The sequence below is a fragment of the Spea bombifrons genome, chromosome 4 (assembly GCF_027358695.1).
Source record: "Spea bombifrons isolate aSpeBom1 chromosome 4, aSpeBom1.2.pri, whole genome shotgun sequence".
NCBI classification, from domain to species: domain Eukaryota; kingdom Metazoa; phylum Chordata; class Amphibia; order Anura; family Pelobatidae; genus Spea; species Spea bombifrons.
In genome coordinates, this window is record NC_071090.1 from 105,063,655 (window position 1) to 105,083,731 (window position 20,077).

General features: G+C 43.7%; 2 protein-coding genes across 2 annotated transcripts in view; both read right to left on the bottom strand.

The window, feature by feature from the left end:
• Window positions 1-6,788, bottom strand: part of LOC128492344 (potassium channel subfamily T member 2-like) — a 46,343-nt gene extending 39,555 nt beyond the window's left edge. Inside the window, exon 1 of the mRNA XM_053464869.1 lies at window positions 6,401-6,788. Within this exon, the coding sequence (XP_053320844.1) occupies window positions 6,401-6,540 (140 nt within the window). The 5' untranslated portion in view covers window positions 6,541-6,788. The remainder of the gene's footprint in view (window positions 1-6,400) is intronic.
• Window positions 6,789-10,629: 3,841 nt separating this feature from the next.
• On the bottom strand, window positions 10,630-19,163 carry QTRT1 (queuine tRNA-ribosyltransferase catalytic subunit 1). The gene is made up of 10 exons (XM_053464853.1): window positions 18,939-19,163; window positions 17,995-18,063; window positions 17,629-17,767; window positions 16,913-16,991; window positions 16,664-16,779; window positions 15,166-15,304; window positions 14,857-14,932; window positions 11,861-11,970; window positions 11,510-11,594; window positions 10,630-11,060 (listed from the first exon to the last, which is right to left on the bottom strand). Exons 1-10 carry the CDS (start codon window positions 19,161-19,163, stop codon window positions 10,908-10,910), a joined length of 1,191 nt encoding a protein of 396 aa, XP_053320828.1. The 3' UTR covers window positions 10,630-10,907.
• Between the last annotated feature and the right edge of the window lie 914 nt (window positions 19,164-20,077).

The window sequence follows — 20,077 nt, forward strand, 5'->3', positions numbered from 1 at the left end:
TTCTTCAGGAAAAAAACAGGTGGTTTAAATCCAGTCTCGGCTACCATAACCAGATCTCTGCCCGTTTTGTCCAATCTTATTCTCCTACACCATGCGTTTTCTGTTAATTTTTAAGCACAGCGCCAGTGACCTTAATGTCTAGGGCCGCTGTGCTACAGAAAGCTGTGGTTGTTTAGGGTCTCATTGCACCTGTTGGTTGGGGTCCCATTGCATTTGTTGGTTGGGTCTCATTGCACCTGTTTGTCAGGGTCTTATTGAACCTATTGTTTGGAGTCTCATTGCACCTATTGGTTGGAGTCTCATTGCACCTGTTGGGGCCTTACTACATCTATTGGTTGGAGTCTCATTGCACCTGTTGGTTGGAGTCTCATTGCACCTGTTGGTTGGGGTCTTGTTGCACCTGTTGGTTGGGGTCTTGTTGCACCTGTTGGGGTCTTGTTGCACCTGTTGGTTGAGATCTTGTTGCACCTGTTGGTTGGGGTCTCGTTCCACCTGTTGGTTGGGGTCTCGTTCCACCTGTTGGTTGGGGTCTCATTGCACCTGTTGGTTGGGGTCTTGTTGCACCTGTTGGTTGGGGTCTCGTTGCACCTGTTGTTTGGGGTCTCGTTGCACCTGTTGTTTGGGGTCTTGTTGCACCTGTTGTTTGGGGTCTCGTTGCACCTGCTCATAGGCTGCCCAGCTTCTCCTCTGCAGAACATAGACTAACATGGCATCTCTCCCAACCTTTGCCTGGTCATGAAGAGGTCAATCCGGGAAAATTACCTGGAACAGTCCCTGTGAAAGCTGGACAGCTGTGACACTGGAATCTACATTGAAGTGGCCTTAATTCAGACTTTCTGTTGAGGATCCCAGCTACTCATCAGAACAGGGACTGCATCCCCACCATGCATTATTAAATCTCCTTCATAAAGCCAAGATGAGACCTCACTTCTGAAGCAATATGTCTAGCAATAAGTGTCTTTTTTTTATCGAGGCAAACCTCATTGCATTGAGCCCAGTATGAAGTAACGACCTAATGGCAAGATATACCTGGAAACACTTTCAAATGTTTGCCTCTGCTCTCTGTTCCGTTATGTAAGTTCCGACTCCCTATGGCGAGGAGATAACATATGGCATGGCAGGCCCTACGGTTAACAGCTGCATAGGTGAACTCGCAATACGTTTTCCAGTATGCTAACTGTACAGTTCAGTGGTTTTGACGAGCCCCTTTGCAGACACCATCTGGATAAACTGAACACAGACCTCAAGGAAACATATAGAGCCATTAAATTATTTTTTTTATAGAATTTCTGAGCCACACATTACGAGCCTAATCAAATGACTTAAAGGGACCCCGTCTTTATTGGGACACTCCAGCTATCTATCCTACACATGGGGTGCTCTGGAGCTGCATTCTTTATTGGTGGGGCTACATGGGGTACTGGAGTGTCCCTTTAACAAGAGTAATAATACGAATAATTATTATACATTAACTAAGAAAGACAATATGTAAGAACGCAAGGAGGAATTTAAAGAGGAATTGGTGGAACACTAATATACAGTAGGCCTCCAACGTTATTATTACTCACGCCAATTTGGACCTCAAACAGCCGCTTAATCTGCTTGTATGGTGGCACCTCTCCTGCGCAGACCAACTTGCTTCAGAGCTTCAAGAACTGAGTTCTGCTACAGAATAGAGATGGGAGAAGTGGCCAGACGACGGCCCAAGATGAGCCGGACACTGATACGGTTTCTGGAGCCAGCCCCATCGCCCTCCTAATGGGACCCACACCGAGAGGGCTTTACTCCTTCTCCTACCACCGGGAATCCGACTCAAGCCCTCGCCTAACCCTCAAACTATAGCAAAGAACCTCACCCCCCCCCTGAACTCAGCAATAACTAAATTCTCAGCTAGATTCGGATGGGAGGTCACGGAAGGCTTGCACCCACGTTCCATATCTACATTCAGGCTATGAATAGACACTAAAGCGTTTGGAGAGATTGCAGATTGAATAGAGGGCCGCGGTGAAATATGCCACCACGGGTCTTTAAGCTGCATTATGCTTTCAGAACGTTGTAGAGCAATTACACTTAAAGGGTCAAACCCGGCATTTTCCAGCAGGGCTGTGTTTCCAGTAAGCGGAAGCTGCGTGTTTTATACTTTGAGTGTAAAACGGAATAATAATGGGAGTCAGGGTCTCGCTGGGATGCTGAACCCAGGATTTCCATGGAAACTCTCCTGGATCATCCCCGCGCTGGCTACCTAGCTGGCAACGGGGTGTTAATATTGATTTCCGCTCCGCATTCTGATAATGACGGGGATGCAGGGACTGCAGCCAGGAGTCAGGGCTCACCGACACCAGAAGAGTGTGACTGCCAACCACACGGGCTGCGGGGAGGACAACCGTCTCCAGGAAACATTTCATGTCTGATTCCATTCATTAACCGTAATGCATCCATAGCAAAGCAGAGGTTATTAAGAGGCAGGCTAATTGGGATGTGGTATATGGGCACTCCCAATGCATTTTCAGCAACAAACCGTGCTAGACAGGGTACTGTGCATGGGAAGTGGGGGCTTATCAGCTCTACGGAGCTTCCCACGTATACGTGTTTTGTTACTTTAATTGAAATATCATTCATCCTTTAAAGATAAATATAAAACAACACACTGTTGGTTGGGAAATAAGTGAGGCAAAAGCAAAATCAGTGTATTTTTAGATGTAATGTAAGGAAGTTTTACTTTACTGAAAGAGTAGTAGACAAGTGGAACAGTCTCTCAGCCCAAGTGGTAGTGGGGCGATTTAAACATGCAAGTGTTGGGTATATGGCTACTTAAAATCAAAGAATCACTTATTGCGCGTGCAAGGTCTCGTTACTTGTACCCCCTCTCCGAAGCTGACTGGGGGGGTAAGTAAACCACATGGCAGGAGATGTGATTGGCCGGTGTGTACGGGACATGATGGGAGTGGTGTGGTGTTTCACCGTGGCCAGCCTTTCCAATCTCAAGTGTGACGTGGAGAGGACCGCAAATAAATCATAGCGAGCCGGGGTCTCATCATCTCTCATTGGAAGTCGGTCTCAATTATTAGACATCCAGAGGCAGATACACTGTATCTTTCATTCATTAGCAAGCTGGCTTTCTGCAGTCTCACTTAATGCATCCGACTGCCTTTCACATGGCGGCTGCATCATTCAATACCAGGCACTCTCCATATTTAACCCCTTCTCTACCCAGGGTCCATAAAACCTGTAGCCTTTCTGCCATTATTACCATATGCTTACCATACCATACCATAGTTATTTATGATCTCTTTTTTTTTGGTGTACCCCCACAATTTATATTTTGTTTATTTGTTTTAAATAAATTTCACATGAAAAAATGTGAAGAAAAAATACTCCCTGCAGTATCCGGCACAGATGTGGTAAGAACTTCTCTCCTGCTGTCCCCGGGGGATCTGGGGATCTTAAATCACAGAGCAGGGCAGTGTAGTTTGATAAAAACCCACTCTCCACCCAGGTTCTGCCTACTCTCTACCCACTCATAGGTAATCTCCAGCCCCTTTCCTTCCCCCTACTCCAAGCCACACCCCCAAGGGACAATGAGCCCCGGGAATCCGACCCTGGGAAGTTCCCAAGAATGATTAACAAACTTTTCGAGGAATATGACGATCATCCCAAGAACTTGATCCGTGAACAAAAAAAAGTACATAGTTATGGCATAATTCTGGTATAAATACTTGTTGGGTATTTGTCCAAGTAATAACCACCCTATCCAAAGTGAGGGTACTGTACCCCGCAACAAGAATATATAGAACCGGAACACAATGAACGTCTTAGGTTTACCAACAAACCAGACATCTCTATATGTGTTTGCGGTATAATTCTCTTTTGAAATGCAATCTCTTGATGGAAGGTAGACGGGGAGGAATATTTAAGCCTCTCTAGTAACACTTGGCTGTCAAAGCATTGCAGACAAAGACGGAGTTCACAAAACCTTTCACTTTTACAATAGCCAGGCACCTGTCAATCAATGAAAGCGATAGCCGCTGCATCTCATTTAAAGTCTGGGTGAGGCCATGCGCAGCTTAGCTATATCTTTACTTCTGCATGCAAAGTCACACACCAATGGCAATCCGTAAATATCCGGGGATTTGTAGCGGATTAATAGCAGGATATTTGTTTATTATCTGCCTGACTGAAATCTGGAAGCACAAAATCACAGATCCGAAAAAAATATACCTTTTTAGATCTAATACTGGTTATCTCACCAATGATAAAACCCCTTTCAGTGCGGGGCCCCTCTGGGGTGGATCCCAGTAATCTGTATTTATACAGCTCCTGTCTGTTACATTATACACAGTGCGGCCCCCTCTGGGGTGGATCCTAGTAATACCTGGGATCCAGATAAAGAAATCTACATAATTTGGAACCCCAAGGTATAGAAGTACTCGGACGTTCTCCGACATTATACACAGTGCAGCTCCTCTGGGGTGGATCCTAGTATTATCTGTATTTATACAGCTCCTTTCTGTTACATTATACACAGTGCGGAGCCCCTCTGAGATGGATACACAGTGCAGCTCCTCTGGGGTGGATCCCAGTAATGTCTGTATTTATACAGCTCCTGTCTGTTACATTATACACAGTGTGGGGCCCTCTGGGGTGAATCCCAGTCATACCTGTAGTTATACAGCTCCTGTCTGTTACATTATACACAGTGCGGCCCCTCTGGGGTGGATCCCAGTAATATCTGTATTTATACACCTCCTTTCTATTACATTATTGTGGAAGAATACAGGATGACCTACGTCCCATATATATGTCCCAGAATATTTCCACTACTGGAAATTATATTTATTGTACATTGTACATATTGAATCATTTGGAACCCCAAGGTATAGAAGTACTCGGACGTTCTCTGGGGTGGATCACAGTAATATCTGTATTTATACAGCTCCTTTCTGTTACATTATACACAGTGCGGCCCCCTCTGGGTGGATCCCAGTAATATCTGTATTTATACAGCTCCTTTCTGTTACATTATACACAGTGCGGGCCCCTCTGGGGTGGATCCCAGTAATATTTGTATTTATACAGCTCCTTTCTGTTACATTATACACAGTGCGGGCCCCTCTGGGGTGGATCCCAGTAATATTTGTATTTATACAGCTCCTTTCTGTTACATTATACACAGTGCGGCCTCCTCTGGGGTGGATCCCAGTAATATGTGCATTTATACAGCTCCTTTCTGTTACATTATACACAGTGCGGGGCTCCTCTGGGGTGGATCCCAGTAATTTCTGTATTTATACAGCTCCTTTCTGTTACATTATACACAGTGCGGCCTCCTCTGGGGTGGATCCCAGTAATATGTGCATTTATACAGCTCCTTTCTGTTACATTATACACAGTGCGGGGCTCCTCTGGGGTGGATCCCAGTAATTTCTGTATTTATACAGCTCCTTTCTGTTACATTATACACAGTGCGGGGCTCCTTTGAGGTGGATCCCAGTAATTTCTGTATTTATACAGCTCCTTTCTGTTACATTATACACAGTGCGGGGCTCCTCTGGGGTGGATCCCAGTAATATCTGTATTTATACAGCTCCTTTCTGTTACATTATACAGACTGCGGGCTCCTCTGGGGTGGATCCCAGTAATTTCTGTATTTATACAGCTCCTTTCTGTTACAATATACACAGTGCGGGGCTCCTCTGGGGTGGATCCCAGTAATATCTGTATTTATACAGCTCCTTTCTGTTACATTATACACAGTGCGGGGCTCCTCTGGGGTGGATCCCAGTAATTTCTGTATTTATACAGCTCCTTTCTGTTACATTATACACAGTGCGGGGCCCCTCTGGGGTGGATCCCAGTAATTTCTGTATTTATACAGCTCCTTTCTGTTACATTATACACAGTGCGGGGCCCCTCTGGGGTGGTTCCCAGTAATACCTTTAAAAATTCAAACTCAAGCGTAGGAACCACAAAATTTGACATCAACCAATCCTAACCCCACATCCGATATTCATAGAAACATAGAATCTGATTGTAGATCAGACCCATACATCCCATCTGGTGTGTCTGTTTTCTGGTATAAAGACTCAAACCATAATCAGTCCTTGGTTTCATCTTCGATTCCGGAACCATAAGCATGTTTAAATTCCCTTATTATATTAACCTTACCAGTTTTACTGGGAGGCTGTTCCACTTATCTACCACCATCTAAGTAAAACTTCCTTACATTACAAGAAGTTAAATTGAAGTAAACGTTATTCTCCTGAAATAAACGTTATTCTCCTGAAATAAAACGCCTTTGTGTAAAGTAACATTGAATTGAAAAGTGTAGAGCTTTATTATACATGTCCTGTCCGTAACATTTATCACCGTATCCCAATTCTCATTCATACGCACTACATACCTGTCCTCCTGCTGCCATTCCCCCATCAGTAAATCCCGGAATCTGTAACGTGGTGGTAACGGTTGGACATCCTTTTCCAACTCCATGGTGAAATCTGTGTCTCTGCCACCGGCAACCGGTAAGGGATCTGTTCTGGACATCCAACGTTTCCGTCTCCGGTGCTAAATCTCTTCAGCGGGTATTCTCAGGAGGAAAAAGCACCCACCTGAATTAGACATTTAGTCCTATCCTGCTTGGCTTCAGGTGTTTATGGAGAGATCACTGGGCTATTCCGCTGCCGGAGGTTATGTAGACTGAGAACTTGCATATTCCCGAACACCGAGCGGTTTATGGGTTAATTCGGAAATAAGGAGAATTCCACATATTCTGACAGATTACAGTTTCTGAGCTCGCGTCCCATTCATGAACTCAGGTTAGAATGTGTTTGGACCATCGCTCCATGAATAAGTCTTCTCGGAGTGGACCCGGGTTCTGAGGGAAGATCTCTTCTTTATTGGGTAAGGGTGAGCGAGATACTCTTGGGGTGGGGGCAGATAATTGGGAAGATCAGGTAAATTCCTCTCCTAGAGCATTGTGTTCTTTCTATATATAGTGCAGTCAGTGGAGGGGGGAGAGAGAAGAGTGAAGGATGCTTTTTATTCTGGGATAGTTCAGGGAAAAAAAGGCACAGAGAGAGAGAAAAAAGAAGAAAACAAGTGAAATGGAAAGGGGGATGGGAGAAGAGAGGTGGGGGGGAGATGAGAGAGTTGAGTGGGGGAAATGGAAAGAGAATTGAATGAAAATATCAAGAGGGCGCCCTGGTGGAGACGGCATGAGAGACCAGGGATGAGGGGAAAGAACTGCAATAGCTGGGAGTTATGAGAGTTTGCAGCTGAGAGAGAGGGGGGGTTGAGAGAGAGAGAGAGAGAGAGAGAGAGAGAGAGAGAGAGAGAGATTAGAATTCCAAGTGAGTCCTGCCAGGCTATCAGAGTGAAGAGAGGGGCACGAGCTGTTAGCCGGTGCCAGGTATACCTGCCAGAGACAGCGCGGAAAAGAGACTGCGTTTTACGGACTGGATACACCCCCGTGCTCCAGCCAGAAACAGCCACAGGGAGAAAACAATTTCAAAGGAAGACAGCTTCCTGAAGAGACTGCATCCATTAGAGTGCAACAGCCAAAAGAGACTGCGGCGAATAGAGATCAGTAATCAGAGAGACGGTGTCCTTTCGTGTGCAATAACCATGAGAGACTGCTTCAATTAGGGTCCAACTTCCTGAGTGCATCACAAGTGGTTTACTTAGAGACTGCTACTAAAAAAAGACATTTCTCTTTGTTTCATGACAGTGTACAAGCCAGAGAGACCGCTTCTATGACAGAATGCTTGCTGATGAGACCGCTTCAATGATGGTATGCTTGCTGATGAGACCGCTTCAATGATGGTATGCTTGCTGATGAGACCGCTTCAATTATGGTATGCTTCCCAGAGACAGTGCTTCTATGACAGTATGTTTGCTAGAGAGACAGCTTCTTTGACAGTATGCTTCCCAGAGACAGTGCTTCTATGAAGGTATGCTTGCTGATGAGACTGCTTCTATGAAGGTATGCTTGCTGATGAGACTGCTTCTATGAAGGTATGCTTGCTGATGAGACTGCTTATATGATGGTATGCTTGCTGGAGAGACGGCTTCTTTGACAGTATGCTTCCCAGAGAGACTGCTTTTATGACAGTATGATTCCCAGCGAGACGGCTCCAATTACAATCTACTCTCAAAGACTGCTTTCCGTCGAACCTTGTTTCAAGAAGGACTTCTTCTCATCCGACCTGTTTTACCCAAAGATTGTTAGGACCTTGCTTCGGAGAGAGAGACTGCTTCTAACAGAACCCGGTTCCTACAGAGACTGCTCGCTCGGGTATAATAACACTTCTCGCAGAGATAACTTCTATAAGAGACTGTTCCTGTAAGAGAGAGTAGCCGGCTTGCCACGGAGCTCTGATCGTGAGCAGGAATCACAGACAGCAGGCAGCTCCGCGCTTCTAATTCCGAGATTACAGACAGGGGGGGTCTCTGGATGGAGGGGGGGTAAAAACAGAGAGATATAAATATTCTATACTGTGTATAGCGAGAGGTAAGGCTACCCCTCACTCCTATAGATAGAAAAAACAGATATAGATGCTATACATTGTATAGAGAGAGATTATTTCTATAGATCAAACTGTATAGTCAAGCCGAGAGCGCACTATGCTTTCCAATGTGGAAAGCAACAGGTGAAGGTAGGTTATGCAGACACAGGGTCCGAGCTGGGGGTTGGAGGGGGCCACACTACCAGTATCTACCAGTATACATGTTCCGGGTTCTCCTTATGGATCTGGAACCTGCTGCATGCATAGCTATGTTTGCCGTTCCTGCGTTCCGCAGCAGCTTCAGACATCTGCAGAAGGCTTCTTGGAAAGGGAGCGTTCCAGGCGCCCTCTTCCTGTAATGCCACAAAAAAACACTTTCGCTTATTTTATTAATGGCTTGATTGAAGCTGCAAGAGAGTCCAAAAGGGCTTTGTTGCGGCTAAAGGGTTAACGACCCCGTGTACCGCCTGAGGCAGACGCACAGATTTCAAACTGCGACAGATACACGGAAATGTATTATTAATGTCTCACTGGCACTGCAGCAAAAAAAAGGTGGAGGCAGGGCTGATGTAGCTGAGGGGGGCTCCGAAAAAAGCTTCAAAGGGGGAAAGCCTAAGGGAAGAATACATATTTTTCTTTCTTTAAATACCGTCGGCCGTACGGCCCCTTAAGGTAACATTCAAGAAAATTGCCTTCCGTTTCAAAATCCAATTAAATTGTAAGCTTGCAAGACCCGGGCCCTCTTCTTCTTCTGTGCCAGTATGTCATAACACGTGTCCATATTCTCACACGCGGCCACTGGCTGGATACGGTATGTGAGCATAAAAATGTAGCGTGTGGCTGCGCATGGCCAGCCGTCACTCGCGCTTCTGTCATCAGGCAGCCGCTGGCCTTAAAGTGACCAGGGCACCTCATCATATAGCGCGATCATATAAGTAAATGTATAGAATACATTGTAAAATATCCCATACGGCCCCACCAATGAACAATGCATGGGGGGGGCATCAATCTGTTGTTATGTCTGAGGACAATCCTTCCGCCTTTAAATGGTGAGCCCTGGTCCAATTTACTGAACAGAGATATGGCTGGTAATACCCCTGACTATAGCCACCTATGAATGGAACTTGAGTATTGGTGACCACATGCAGTTGATACAGAATTATATTATATTATATTATATAGATACGGAGAGATACTTTCTAACCCATTTGTAGATGAGCGTTGGGAATTGTCCTTCATATGGGTTTGTAGGGAGCAGCGAGAAACCAGGGAAAGGACTGCAGAGGCGGACGACAAATTTAAACTTATCAGACAAAGACAAAAGTATTACCAGGACGGCAGAGCGAAGGATAAGTACCATGGACAGTTCCGTCATGCATGAGGACACAGACAATAACGGGACACTAAAGGGAATGTTCCATGGAAGTAATATATATATTTTTTTCTCCTTGAGCATGATATATGGTGCAGTATACAGTAATGTAGATTAGTACTGACTAAATTATCTAATGTTGCCTTAATAAATTCCCTTTATCTGCAGATAATGGCAGTCATGTGATATTTTGGGTGACTTTCATGCTCAAACACCTCACTGAGCTGATTCTTTAAGGACATAGTCATTAAGTCTGTTTCTCTAAGGACTTTCATTAGTCAGCCTGCCCAGCTGAGCGATTAACACTGAGGCACTCTATTATACCAGAAGGTACAATACCGAGCTGCCCAACTGGTAGGCTGCCAAGCTCTCCTTTGCAGAGTCTGTTACGTGACCTCGTAATTTCCCAGCAGATGGGCTTTTTAATATCAGCCATTTAATCGTTTATAGTAACCATTGGCACCTTGTAGCACAATGTTCTCCCTAATGCTGTAACTCTGAGGATTGGAGCCTTAGTTAATACGAGAGAAGTATTGCTCCAGCGAGAGGGTAGTAGTTAAATGAAAAGGCCTTCCAGCAGAAGCAGTACATAGTAACCCAGTGAGGGAATTTAAACTTGCTGTACACGGCAGCGTCTGTAGGTGGGCACCGGTTCTCAGCTATACAAAGCTCCGCACGGTAAGGTTGTACTTTTAGCATACTATACTTAGCGTAGATCATTCATTTTATAAATAGCACACAGCATGTAACAAAGTCTTAAAATAAAAAGATAAAAGCACCACTTTTATTGTTAAAAATTATGGGAAATAATATACTTTTAAAAAGTTGTAGTATAAAATATCATTAACAGCCGCCGTACATGTTTCCATCTTCATTTTGTGATGAGACATTAGAGAAGATGCCCCGAGACGCTCCCTGTGGATACAGAGATGCAGTTCAGCGAGATGCGAAGAGGAGCCGTTTGTTCAGATATCGGGAGAGGACTTCGGAAAGATGTCTCCTGCTTGCTAGCGGGTGTTCAGTAAGAGCGGGTGTCACTCCAACGTGATATTAACGGACTCCAGAGCTTCCACCGCCCACTGGGGGTATTTTTCTTTACTGCCATACATGGTCTTCATGAAGTCCTGGACAAACTGCGGGAACCGGCCCTGTAATATGCTCTCTCTCACACATCGCATCAAATTCAGCTACGGAAAGAAATAGATAGCGTGTCACTATTACAAAAGTAACTGTTCAGAAGTCCCTCTTGTTTGCTTTACCCTGCAGTGAAAAAACATTAATGGGAGGGACAGACTCCGTGCCCCATAGCCCCCTCCTGTCTGTGTCACCCTGCGGTGGGAGGGGCAGACTCCGTGCCCCATAGCCCCCTCCTGTCAGTGTTACCCTGCGGGGGGAGGGGCAGGCGCCGTGCCCCATAGCCCCCTCCTGTCAGTGTTACCCTGCGGGGGGAGGGGCAGGCGCCGTGCCCCATAGCCCCCTCCTGTCCCATAGCTACTTTGTATTCCAGCCAGGTGAGTATCATCCGTTATTTCATGAAGAGGTGTATGTAATGAAAGCGTCACCATGCCACCCATATTCCAGACACATCATCCGGCTCCTTTCAAACACCTTTAACAGGGTGCGGGTATTTAATTACCTGATAGGCAATGTTATGAATTGTAATATGATGCATTCCCGCGGTGTCATTTTTAAACAAGGCATTGAGGTAGGCACGGGAATATCTGTGGAAAGAAAAGGATAAGAATCATTTCGCTTCTGGCAAACTCTCCGAGATCACCGTTTAGTGGAGAAACGCTCCAGTTGTCTATTAGCATTGATTACAGCAGATAGCTTCAAAGCAATCAATAGAAGCCAACGGAACGTTTCTGCTCGCTACACTCTTATAACGGTTGCTATGGCGTTAAAAACACTTAAAACACCTTTTCCCCAGAATCCCTTTTTATGAACGACCCCTGCGTAGCGTCTCCGGGGCCCTGCGTTCTCTTACCGCTGACATGTGGGGCAGTTGCAGTTCTTGTCTATAGGCTGGAAGTCTTTTGCGAACATCTTGTTCTTCAGCTGTAGGGAGCCCCACGGGACCAGCGCTGATCCGAACCTCTGGGAAGACACAAGCATTTCAGAAATCGACGGCCCATTCCTGCAAGCGCCGAGGACCCCGGGCATGAAGTGCTAGCTGGTGAGGCGCGTGCCCACCTCCTGCGCAGCTATGAATTACGTCACATCGCTATTTACCAATAAATAAAGGACGCCATTATTAATGAACGTATGTTGCATGTGATTGGGAGAGGCAATGCAGTTGTATATTTGCTAATTAATGTTATTTCATTTTATTTATTTAACTTTAAAGTAAAACCAGACAGTTTTTCTTTATGACAATTGTACTTAATACAAAATATTTTGTCATTAACTTTCCAATGCACCAGACTGGAACTCATTATGCCTGCGTCATAAATCTAACTAAACTTCTCTCTCTCTCCAAAGTAAGGTGGGAGACAAGCTACAAAGATTCAAAACATAGAACAAAAAAATCAATGACCAATCAGGAAGGAGAAGCCAGGTGCATGCTAGTTAGGATTAGGGTAGGCGATGGGGGGAGAGCACTCCAGCCCTATGTTCATGAATTCCAACACATTTTACTGCATGCAAATAGGTGCATTGGAACCCTTCTGTTTAATTTAACTCCTCCCCCTGTCGCCTCTACTGGAAGCAGGAAGTATACCGCAGTATGCTTCTTCCACACGCTAAGTAGAACTCCCATTCCAGCTGATGGAACCTCCGCTGCCACTGAAATCCAGAAGTAACACATGCCAATCATCTGCACGCCAATCATCTGCACGCCAATCATCTGCACGCCAATCATCTGCTGCTTCAGAGACTTCAATTGCAGTGCTACTGAGCATGTGCAATGCTTCTGGATTACAGTAGAGGCTGCCAGGGGAGGACTTATTTTTTAACTCCGATAACCAAAGAACATCCAATTTGCATGCACTAAAATACACCTGAATCCATGCAAAACACCCTCCCAACGTGCATTAAAAAATAAAAATTTTGGGAACCCTGAACGTTCTTTTGGAGCCTAAAATGTTCCATCATGAGGTCATGAAAAATATTAAAACAAAAAAACTAAAATATTGAAAGATACATTTTCACATAATTCAAATTGTTCTGCCATCGCTGTAGGGTGAAAACTAACCATACAGATTTTTTATATGGCAGAAAACGAAGGCGACGGGAGTCGTATAGCCTCTGAAGCGAAATATACGGCAGAAGATCGAATCGCCGGCCGTGGAATAGACACAAAACAGAGAGGATTAACACGGCCGTCCGCAGGTAAACGCTCCGAACAGCGGTAATTCTCCGGAAAACCTTACATCCGGGGGCCACGCTGGGAAGACGCGCTCTTGAATATGATGAGGAAAAAGCCGCTCTGTAGAGATTAATATCCCACAGAGCAAGAATCGTTCTACAAGACGAGAACAGAGGGGGGAAAAAACCATCTCTGCTGGGTATCAGACATCTGGCACCTGCGCCGGTGCGGCGTTTAACCCCGCTAACCGGTCGCGTGGCATAACTAAACATGTAAGAGGAGCTACTGTCGGCAGAACGGGATGAGGTTTATTTATTAAGTGTTTTATTTAATAAAATTATTTTATCTGCAGACCTGGAGGCCGCCATTTTTGTCAGTCATGTGACATTCTTTGCTCTTTACATGAATGCTAATGAGGTTATTTTACAGGTATAATTTATAGGGGGTCTTTTTATTGCCCTGAGTCTCTATTAGCGCTGCTAGTCTCTCTATTCTTGCTGAGCGTAACATCATATATATCATCAATATTTAGACAAGCTCGTGCCAGCAGAGTTTAAATCTGTCACCTTTACAGCTGTTGGTATAACAATTTTATTATGGCATGTGACCCGTCACATAAGGTGACAAAACAAGTCCATCTAATCAATATTATGTATTATTATGGGAGGAATAATCACGATCATAAGAATATTAAGTTCAGGTGTGTGCTCCCTTGGCGTCACAAGATGTATTTCTAATATGTCACCGTATCGAAGAACGGTAGCAGTGATTACGTCAATGGTTCTCAACCCTGTCCTTAAGGCAGACTACCGGTGCAAGGTTTAGTAAATAACTCACTCTGTCCCAATAGTCAAAAAAAAAACTCAAGGTGTATCACAGATGATGTAACATGAGACCCGAAAAACCACTATGAACAAAAATGTCATGTTTGTATATTATGCAGGCTTCTTCTTAGTTGCAAAAAAGAAAATCACACAATACCTATATGAACCCATGAATATATATAATACGCAACACATATATAAATGTACCAAAAACACGCAGATGTGAAAATTAAGGATTAAAAAACGAATTTGCCACATACTAGGGAGACAAGGCAAAGGAAAAAGACCGGCCAAACGCACAAATGCAGCAGGCGTTCGACCAGCAGGTGGCGCTAATAGCCTGCAAACCCTCATATTTTCCACTACAAAAATTTGAAAAAATATTAATATGGAACAGCGGCAACTAGAAGAAAAAAAGAAAAAAATTCTGTTTGCTCAGATCCAGCTCTCAGAAGCTGTCAGCCAGCCTATGGTCATCAGATAACAATGAAATATATGGGTATTATTCACTAAACAGGCAGTCTGTTTCAGTTTCATCTTACCGACTTCACTTTACTTTATTAAGGTCCAACCCCAGCTATGTTCTGCTCCAAAGATTGTATAAAGTATATGTAAATCAGCGGCTTTCCTTGAACGTCTCCTTAGTGAATTATACATTATGCCGGTTAATCCCTTTTTTGCAGAGAAATTTGCCAGAGCCACCCTTATATAACGCATAGTGAAGTCAGGGATCAATCACAATGTACTCAGGAAACTTGACAGTATTAAATATAATGTACATTTACAACATAATAGCTAGGAGGTTGAAAGAAGACGAATAAGATGGCAGCGCAGGGGCTTATGTGAACTTACAGCTGTCCGCGTGGGGAAAACGCAATCAAACATGTCACAACCTAGAGCGACGCACACCACAAGGTCTGTTGCATATCTGTAAGGCAAAATAAAAAGTGGTTTAAGGAAAAAGAAGACAAAGCTATGAGGAAATGAGCAAGGAGAGGAGTTATGTACTATTGTTTTATATATATATATATATATATATATATATATATATATATATATATATATATATATATATATATATATATATATAATACAGACCAGCTAAAGAAATGAAAATAAGTCACAGAGTGTATGACATGTCTTGGTGGAATCTCTCCTCACCCAACTCCCATGAGATAACGAGGTTTGTCCCGGGGTAAGTGATCTGTGCTGAGGGTCACCATCTTCCAAAAGTGGTCTTTCTCCTCTCCTCCACTTAGACCACCAACAGCGAATCCAGCAACGTCCCGTTTGGTCATCTCTGTGGGAGCAAAATCTTAAAATGATTTTTTCAGACAAAAGCATCAAGGATTCCCAGTGGCAAAGTTGATATCAATTAAGAACAGGTCCTAATAACGGAATGAAAAACCAACGTTTTGGGTCTCAGTAGTTGTTCAGTAGTTGCTAGGAAAAAAAAAAAGTTGAAAAACAATTTCGGAGAACCTCTGTTCTTCTATCAGGCTTCATTAAAAATGCCAAATTGAACATTTCTGACATTTCGCTGCTCACGTTCCGCACACGTTCAGTATCAGAGGGCTTTCTCTACTGAAGTTGTCTACTGAAGTTGTCTACAGAAGACAGCTCAACAGATGAGAAACGCAGGAAGGTTAATCTGTTTTACGCTCTGTAAATAAACGGCCCTTCCATTCCCACGCCGGGGAAGACGAGCTAAATTATAATGCGGAAAGGCACGTCTCCTTTTGTAAGGATTTGTTGTAGCTTAAGCAAAACCAATCTTAGAACTGTCTTTCTTGCTCCAAATTGATTGCGAGAAACACTCGGTACAAATCAACACGTATGTCAAAAGCGAGAGGGGAAAAAAACATTAAGACATCGATTTCGAAAGCAAATCTGAATCTACTGACACATCTAAAGCACATCATTTCCTCATTTCCTGCCGAGTAGTACAATTATTCAACGTATTCATCCTGTGTCTCCAACAGGCTGGTTGCAGTTACGTTTTCCTTTACTATTTTTGAATATAGGATACTTACCTACTAGACACCAGGGAGTCTGAAGCATGGGGGACAAGTCTAGGAATGCATCGGAAAGTCGGGGCATGGGGGGGTAAGTAAGAGTGGCATGGGGGGGTGTAATAGTTTTCTGGAGGCAGAGTGGCATATAGGGGGTTAAAAGGGATATCTGGGGCAGAGTGGCATATAGGGGGGCATAAGGGATATCTGGGGGTCAGAGTGGCATATAGGGGGGTATAAAGCATATTTATGTGTTAATATTTACAAGTAAAACTTTTTTCTTATAGGGTAGTCTTATATTCAGGCTCTCTTTTTTTCCCCACATTAAATTCAAATACGGTAATACTTATATACTTGATGTGCATTGTTGTAACTGAAACATGCTTAATGTTTCACATGAGCCCCCATTAGAAAGATACTAAAGTAACCACTAGGGTCGACGTCAAAGAAACTGTAAAAGCTTCTTTAATGTTTTTGTGGTTTTTTATGTTGGTAAAACTTTGGAAGAAGAATAAGATAATATGAAGATGTTTAAAGATGTATTTTGTTCACCTTGGCCGAGAGTATAACTTTTGCCTAAATGGAAGAGCACCTTCATTGTACTTCTACGTTTATCTTTTCTACAGAACACGAAGCATCGGACGTACCTTGCAAACACTTCTCTCGCAGCTCGGGGTCCAGTCCCCCCTGAATAATGGCGAACAGGTTTTGCTTCTCTGGGTTCTTATTTGCTGCAATGCAGCGATCCAACCAACGGACTGACCTAACCCAAGACAGGAGACAGGAGTGAGCGAAGGCACGGAAATGGCATGAATTAAAAGGACAGTCAAGTGAGACATGAAACCGAAGGGAGAGGACTAGGAATATAGCAACACACGGAGAACAGGGATCCTGACCTGTGCATGGCTTCCTCCACCCGAGGGCCGCTAATTGTACTGCTCACCACATCATCCAGCTGCATCATGATATCAGAACCTGTAAAGGGATTAAAGGGGTGAAACAAACAAGAGAAGTGCATTACAGCCAAGGCAGCCCATAGCAATGAAATGTCTACACAAATAAAATGATCTGGGGTTCCAGGGAGTTATGCAGTTACTTTTAATCCGATACTAGTAGTAAAAGTTAAGTTTTCAAAAATATAGTGACCCACTTATCATACTGCCTTAGATAAACAGTAGAATGGTTCACCTTTAACCTCCCATCTCAAAAGTCGGCCTAATGGAAGTCTATGGAGGAAGGAACTTGATAAGCATTGCCATTAACATGGTATCACCAACAGAATGGTACTTGAGCAGGGAAAGTCACCCAAAATATCTCATGACTGACAGCAATGGTGGCCTCCAATTGTGCAGCTAGAAGAGGTTTATTTTAATTAGATGAAACCACATTTTTTGTCAGTACTAACCTACATTACTGTATACAGCACAGACATTTAGGTTCAAGGAGAATTGTTTCCCATGTGACTTGTCCGTTAAATAGATCGAGCTGTTTTTAAGGTGTGTTTTAAACTGTGTTTAGGAATTGATCATGTACTTTGTTAATGGATGCTCTGAACACTACACATTTAACATGTCGTAAAAAAGGTGTCTGCGCAAACGGCGGCATTGCTTACCCAGAGCGTTCTGAATCTCAATTGACTTTTCTGGTGTAAGAAGGATTTCTTCTCCATCGTACGGGGACTTGAAATGTACCCCTTCCTCTGTGACTTCAGAAAGTTCCACCAGGGAGACCATCTGAAACCCACCACTATCCTGCAAAGGAATAAATAAATACTTATACCACCTGAAAAGCTGCAGTCAGGAGGTCTCTGTACATTGGATACAAACCCAACAGTAACTGAGCCTAATCTATCTTCAAAAGGCCACCACAAACATATATTATATATATATATTATATATATATATATATATATTATATACATAGCAAAATCTAGGTGTTTAATCAGAATTTCAGCTTCTGTATCCCCCTGCAAACTTACGGTAAGAAGGTTTCTGTTCCAGTTCATAAAACCATGCAAGCCATTCGCCTTCTTCATAATTGCAGGACCCTATGAAACACGAGACCATTCTAATCAATTACATTATACATATTCACTTTAAGCAAAATCATTTTTTGTTCCCATACCCCCCAACTGCTTCCCACCAAAATGTAGTCCTAGTACACCTAAGGATCTAAGCAGTTAAAACAGCTTGTTGCATCTGTTTAGTCCATCTTATTACAATATTTGTTCAATACGACCGTGTTATTTATACCACAGACATAGACTAATTCTTAATAGTGGACAGTGAAGGGTTTCTGTGTTGTCTCTAATTACTTTCTCAATCATCATTCATAAAGAGAGATATGAAGGTTGCACCATAACACCAATATATAACTTTACTGCACACATGATACTTAAGTAATTATGACAAAGCACAAAATTATCATTAACAATCTACATCTCTGCGACGCGCCACAGTCATGCAACTATTATATATTTCCACTAGCGTGCTTTTTCCGATGCCGAGATCCCACAATCTATGGGGTGATGTTTTCAGGTTGGCTGCTAATAAGGAGCAGCATGTGTATAGATGGAGACTTTATTTTAAGCTCATACTTTTCATTGGGCTCCACAGAGAAAAAAAATTAAAGCCACGGTGGCTTTTTGGGACATCAGAGGTTTCTTCTTCAGATCAAACGATTTTATGTCCCAAAAACTTTTTTGGCCCAGGTGGGTTGCTGTAAAAGACAGACTTGCCAAAGCTACACATATAAATCATAACATACATTGATGTTAATCTGCACACACATGTTACACCCCATTACTCCACAATGCCTATTTTGCTTGTCTTCAGCATTTTGATTTCGTACCCTTCTTATAATATTACGTCAGACCTTATACGCAATACCTATCATTCATTTGTTATACCCCAACCTCCTCACCGGCCTCATCCCGAGGTGATAGGTGTTTCCCAAGCAAATCTCACAGCCCAGATCCCGCAGCTGGTCGGCTGTCACTCCCTTCATGGTGCCCTGGGTCCCCACGGGCATGAACACCGGGGTGCTAACCGGCCCATGGGGCAATTTTAACTCGCAAGCCCTTGCTTTGGTCACTGGGCACTCCGCCAGAACCCGGTGCAGCAATGCATGTCCCTTGGGCGCCGCCATCTTTGCTTTGACAAACGGAAGTGACTGTGCGTTCCACATCCATAGCAACAGCAAATAGCGATGGGAACTTTTTTTTTTTAGTACAACTTTATCGATAACGCGCACATTAGAGGATACTATTCAAACGGTAACTAAAGCCTGCAATTGTTTTTTCAGATGGTGCAAGGCTAGGCAAATGTTGTTTTACCGCCATTTATCTGTGCTTTAGAATTTACGAGTATAATTTTAGTCATTTCAGGGTACACACCGAAGAAGATGCAATAACATTTTTTTTTTCAAGGACAATGGGCGGTCCCTAAACCCATTGAAAACAATGCATTTTGAGCCCGTATGTACGGGCTTTGTCATCAAGGGGTTAAAAATGGGTGAAATGGGCGGAGAGTGGGGCGTGTTATGAGGACTCCGTTTTCGACCCGGAGAACCGGTGCTTCTTCAATGTGGTAGAGTGACGCACATTGGCCATTTTTTCCATTGGCTTATGTAGAAGACAGGTGACACAAGTCTAAAGGCTAATTGTATCCTTGGGCACTTTAGCTGAGACTGCCTTTAGCCACCATGACTATTTACAACCCTTCTCATGCTATGTATTTTGTGTGGAAAGTCGTTAGCTGGTCGCTTTTTCTCTCCAAATAAAAGCCCTCAGTTAGAATGTGAACTCCTCGTGCGCCAAAGCCATAAGGGAAAGGATGGCGCTTCATTGGCAAAACGGCAAGCTGGTCTTGCTATTTGAACTACACCCCCCCCCCATTCATAGCACTGCTTTCCATGCAAGTTCCCATAATGTCTAGCGGTTAGGATTTCTTGACTTCACCCCGGTGGCCTGGGTTTTAACCATGAGCAGCTTGTCTTTCTTACTGGCTTCTGGTGCAGTCTAATGATAGCGTTATCATTGGAAACTAGACACTATACATTCC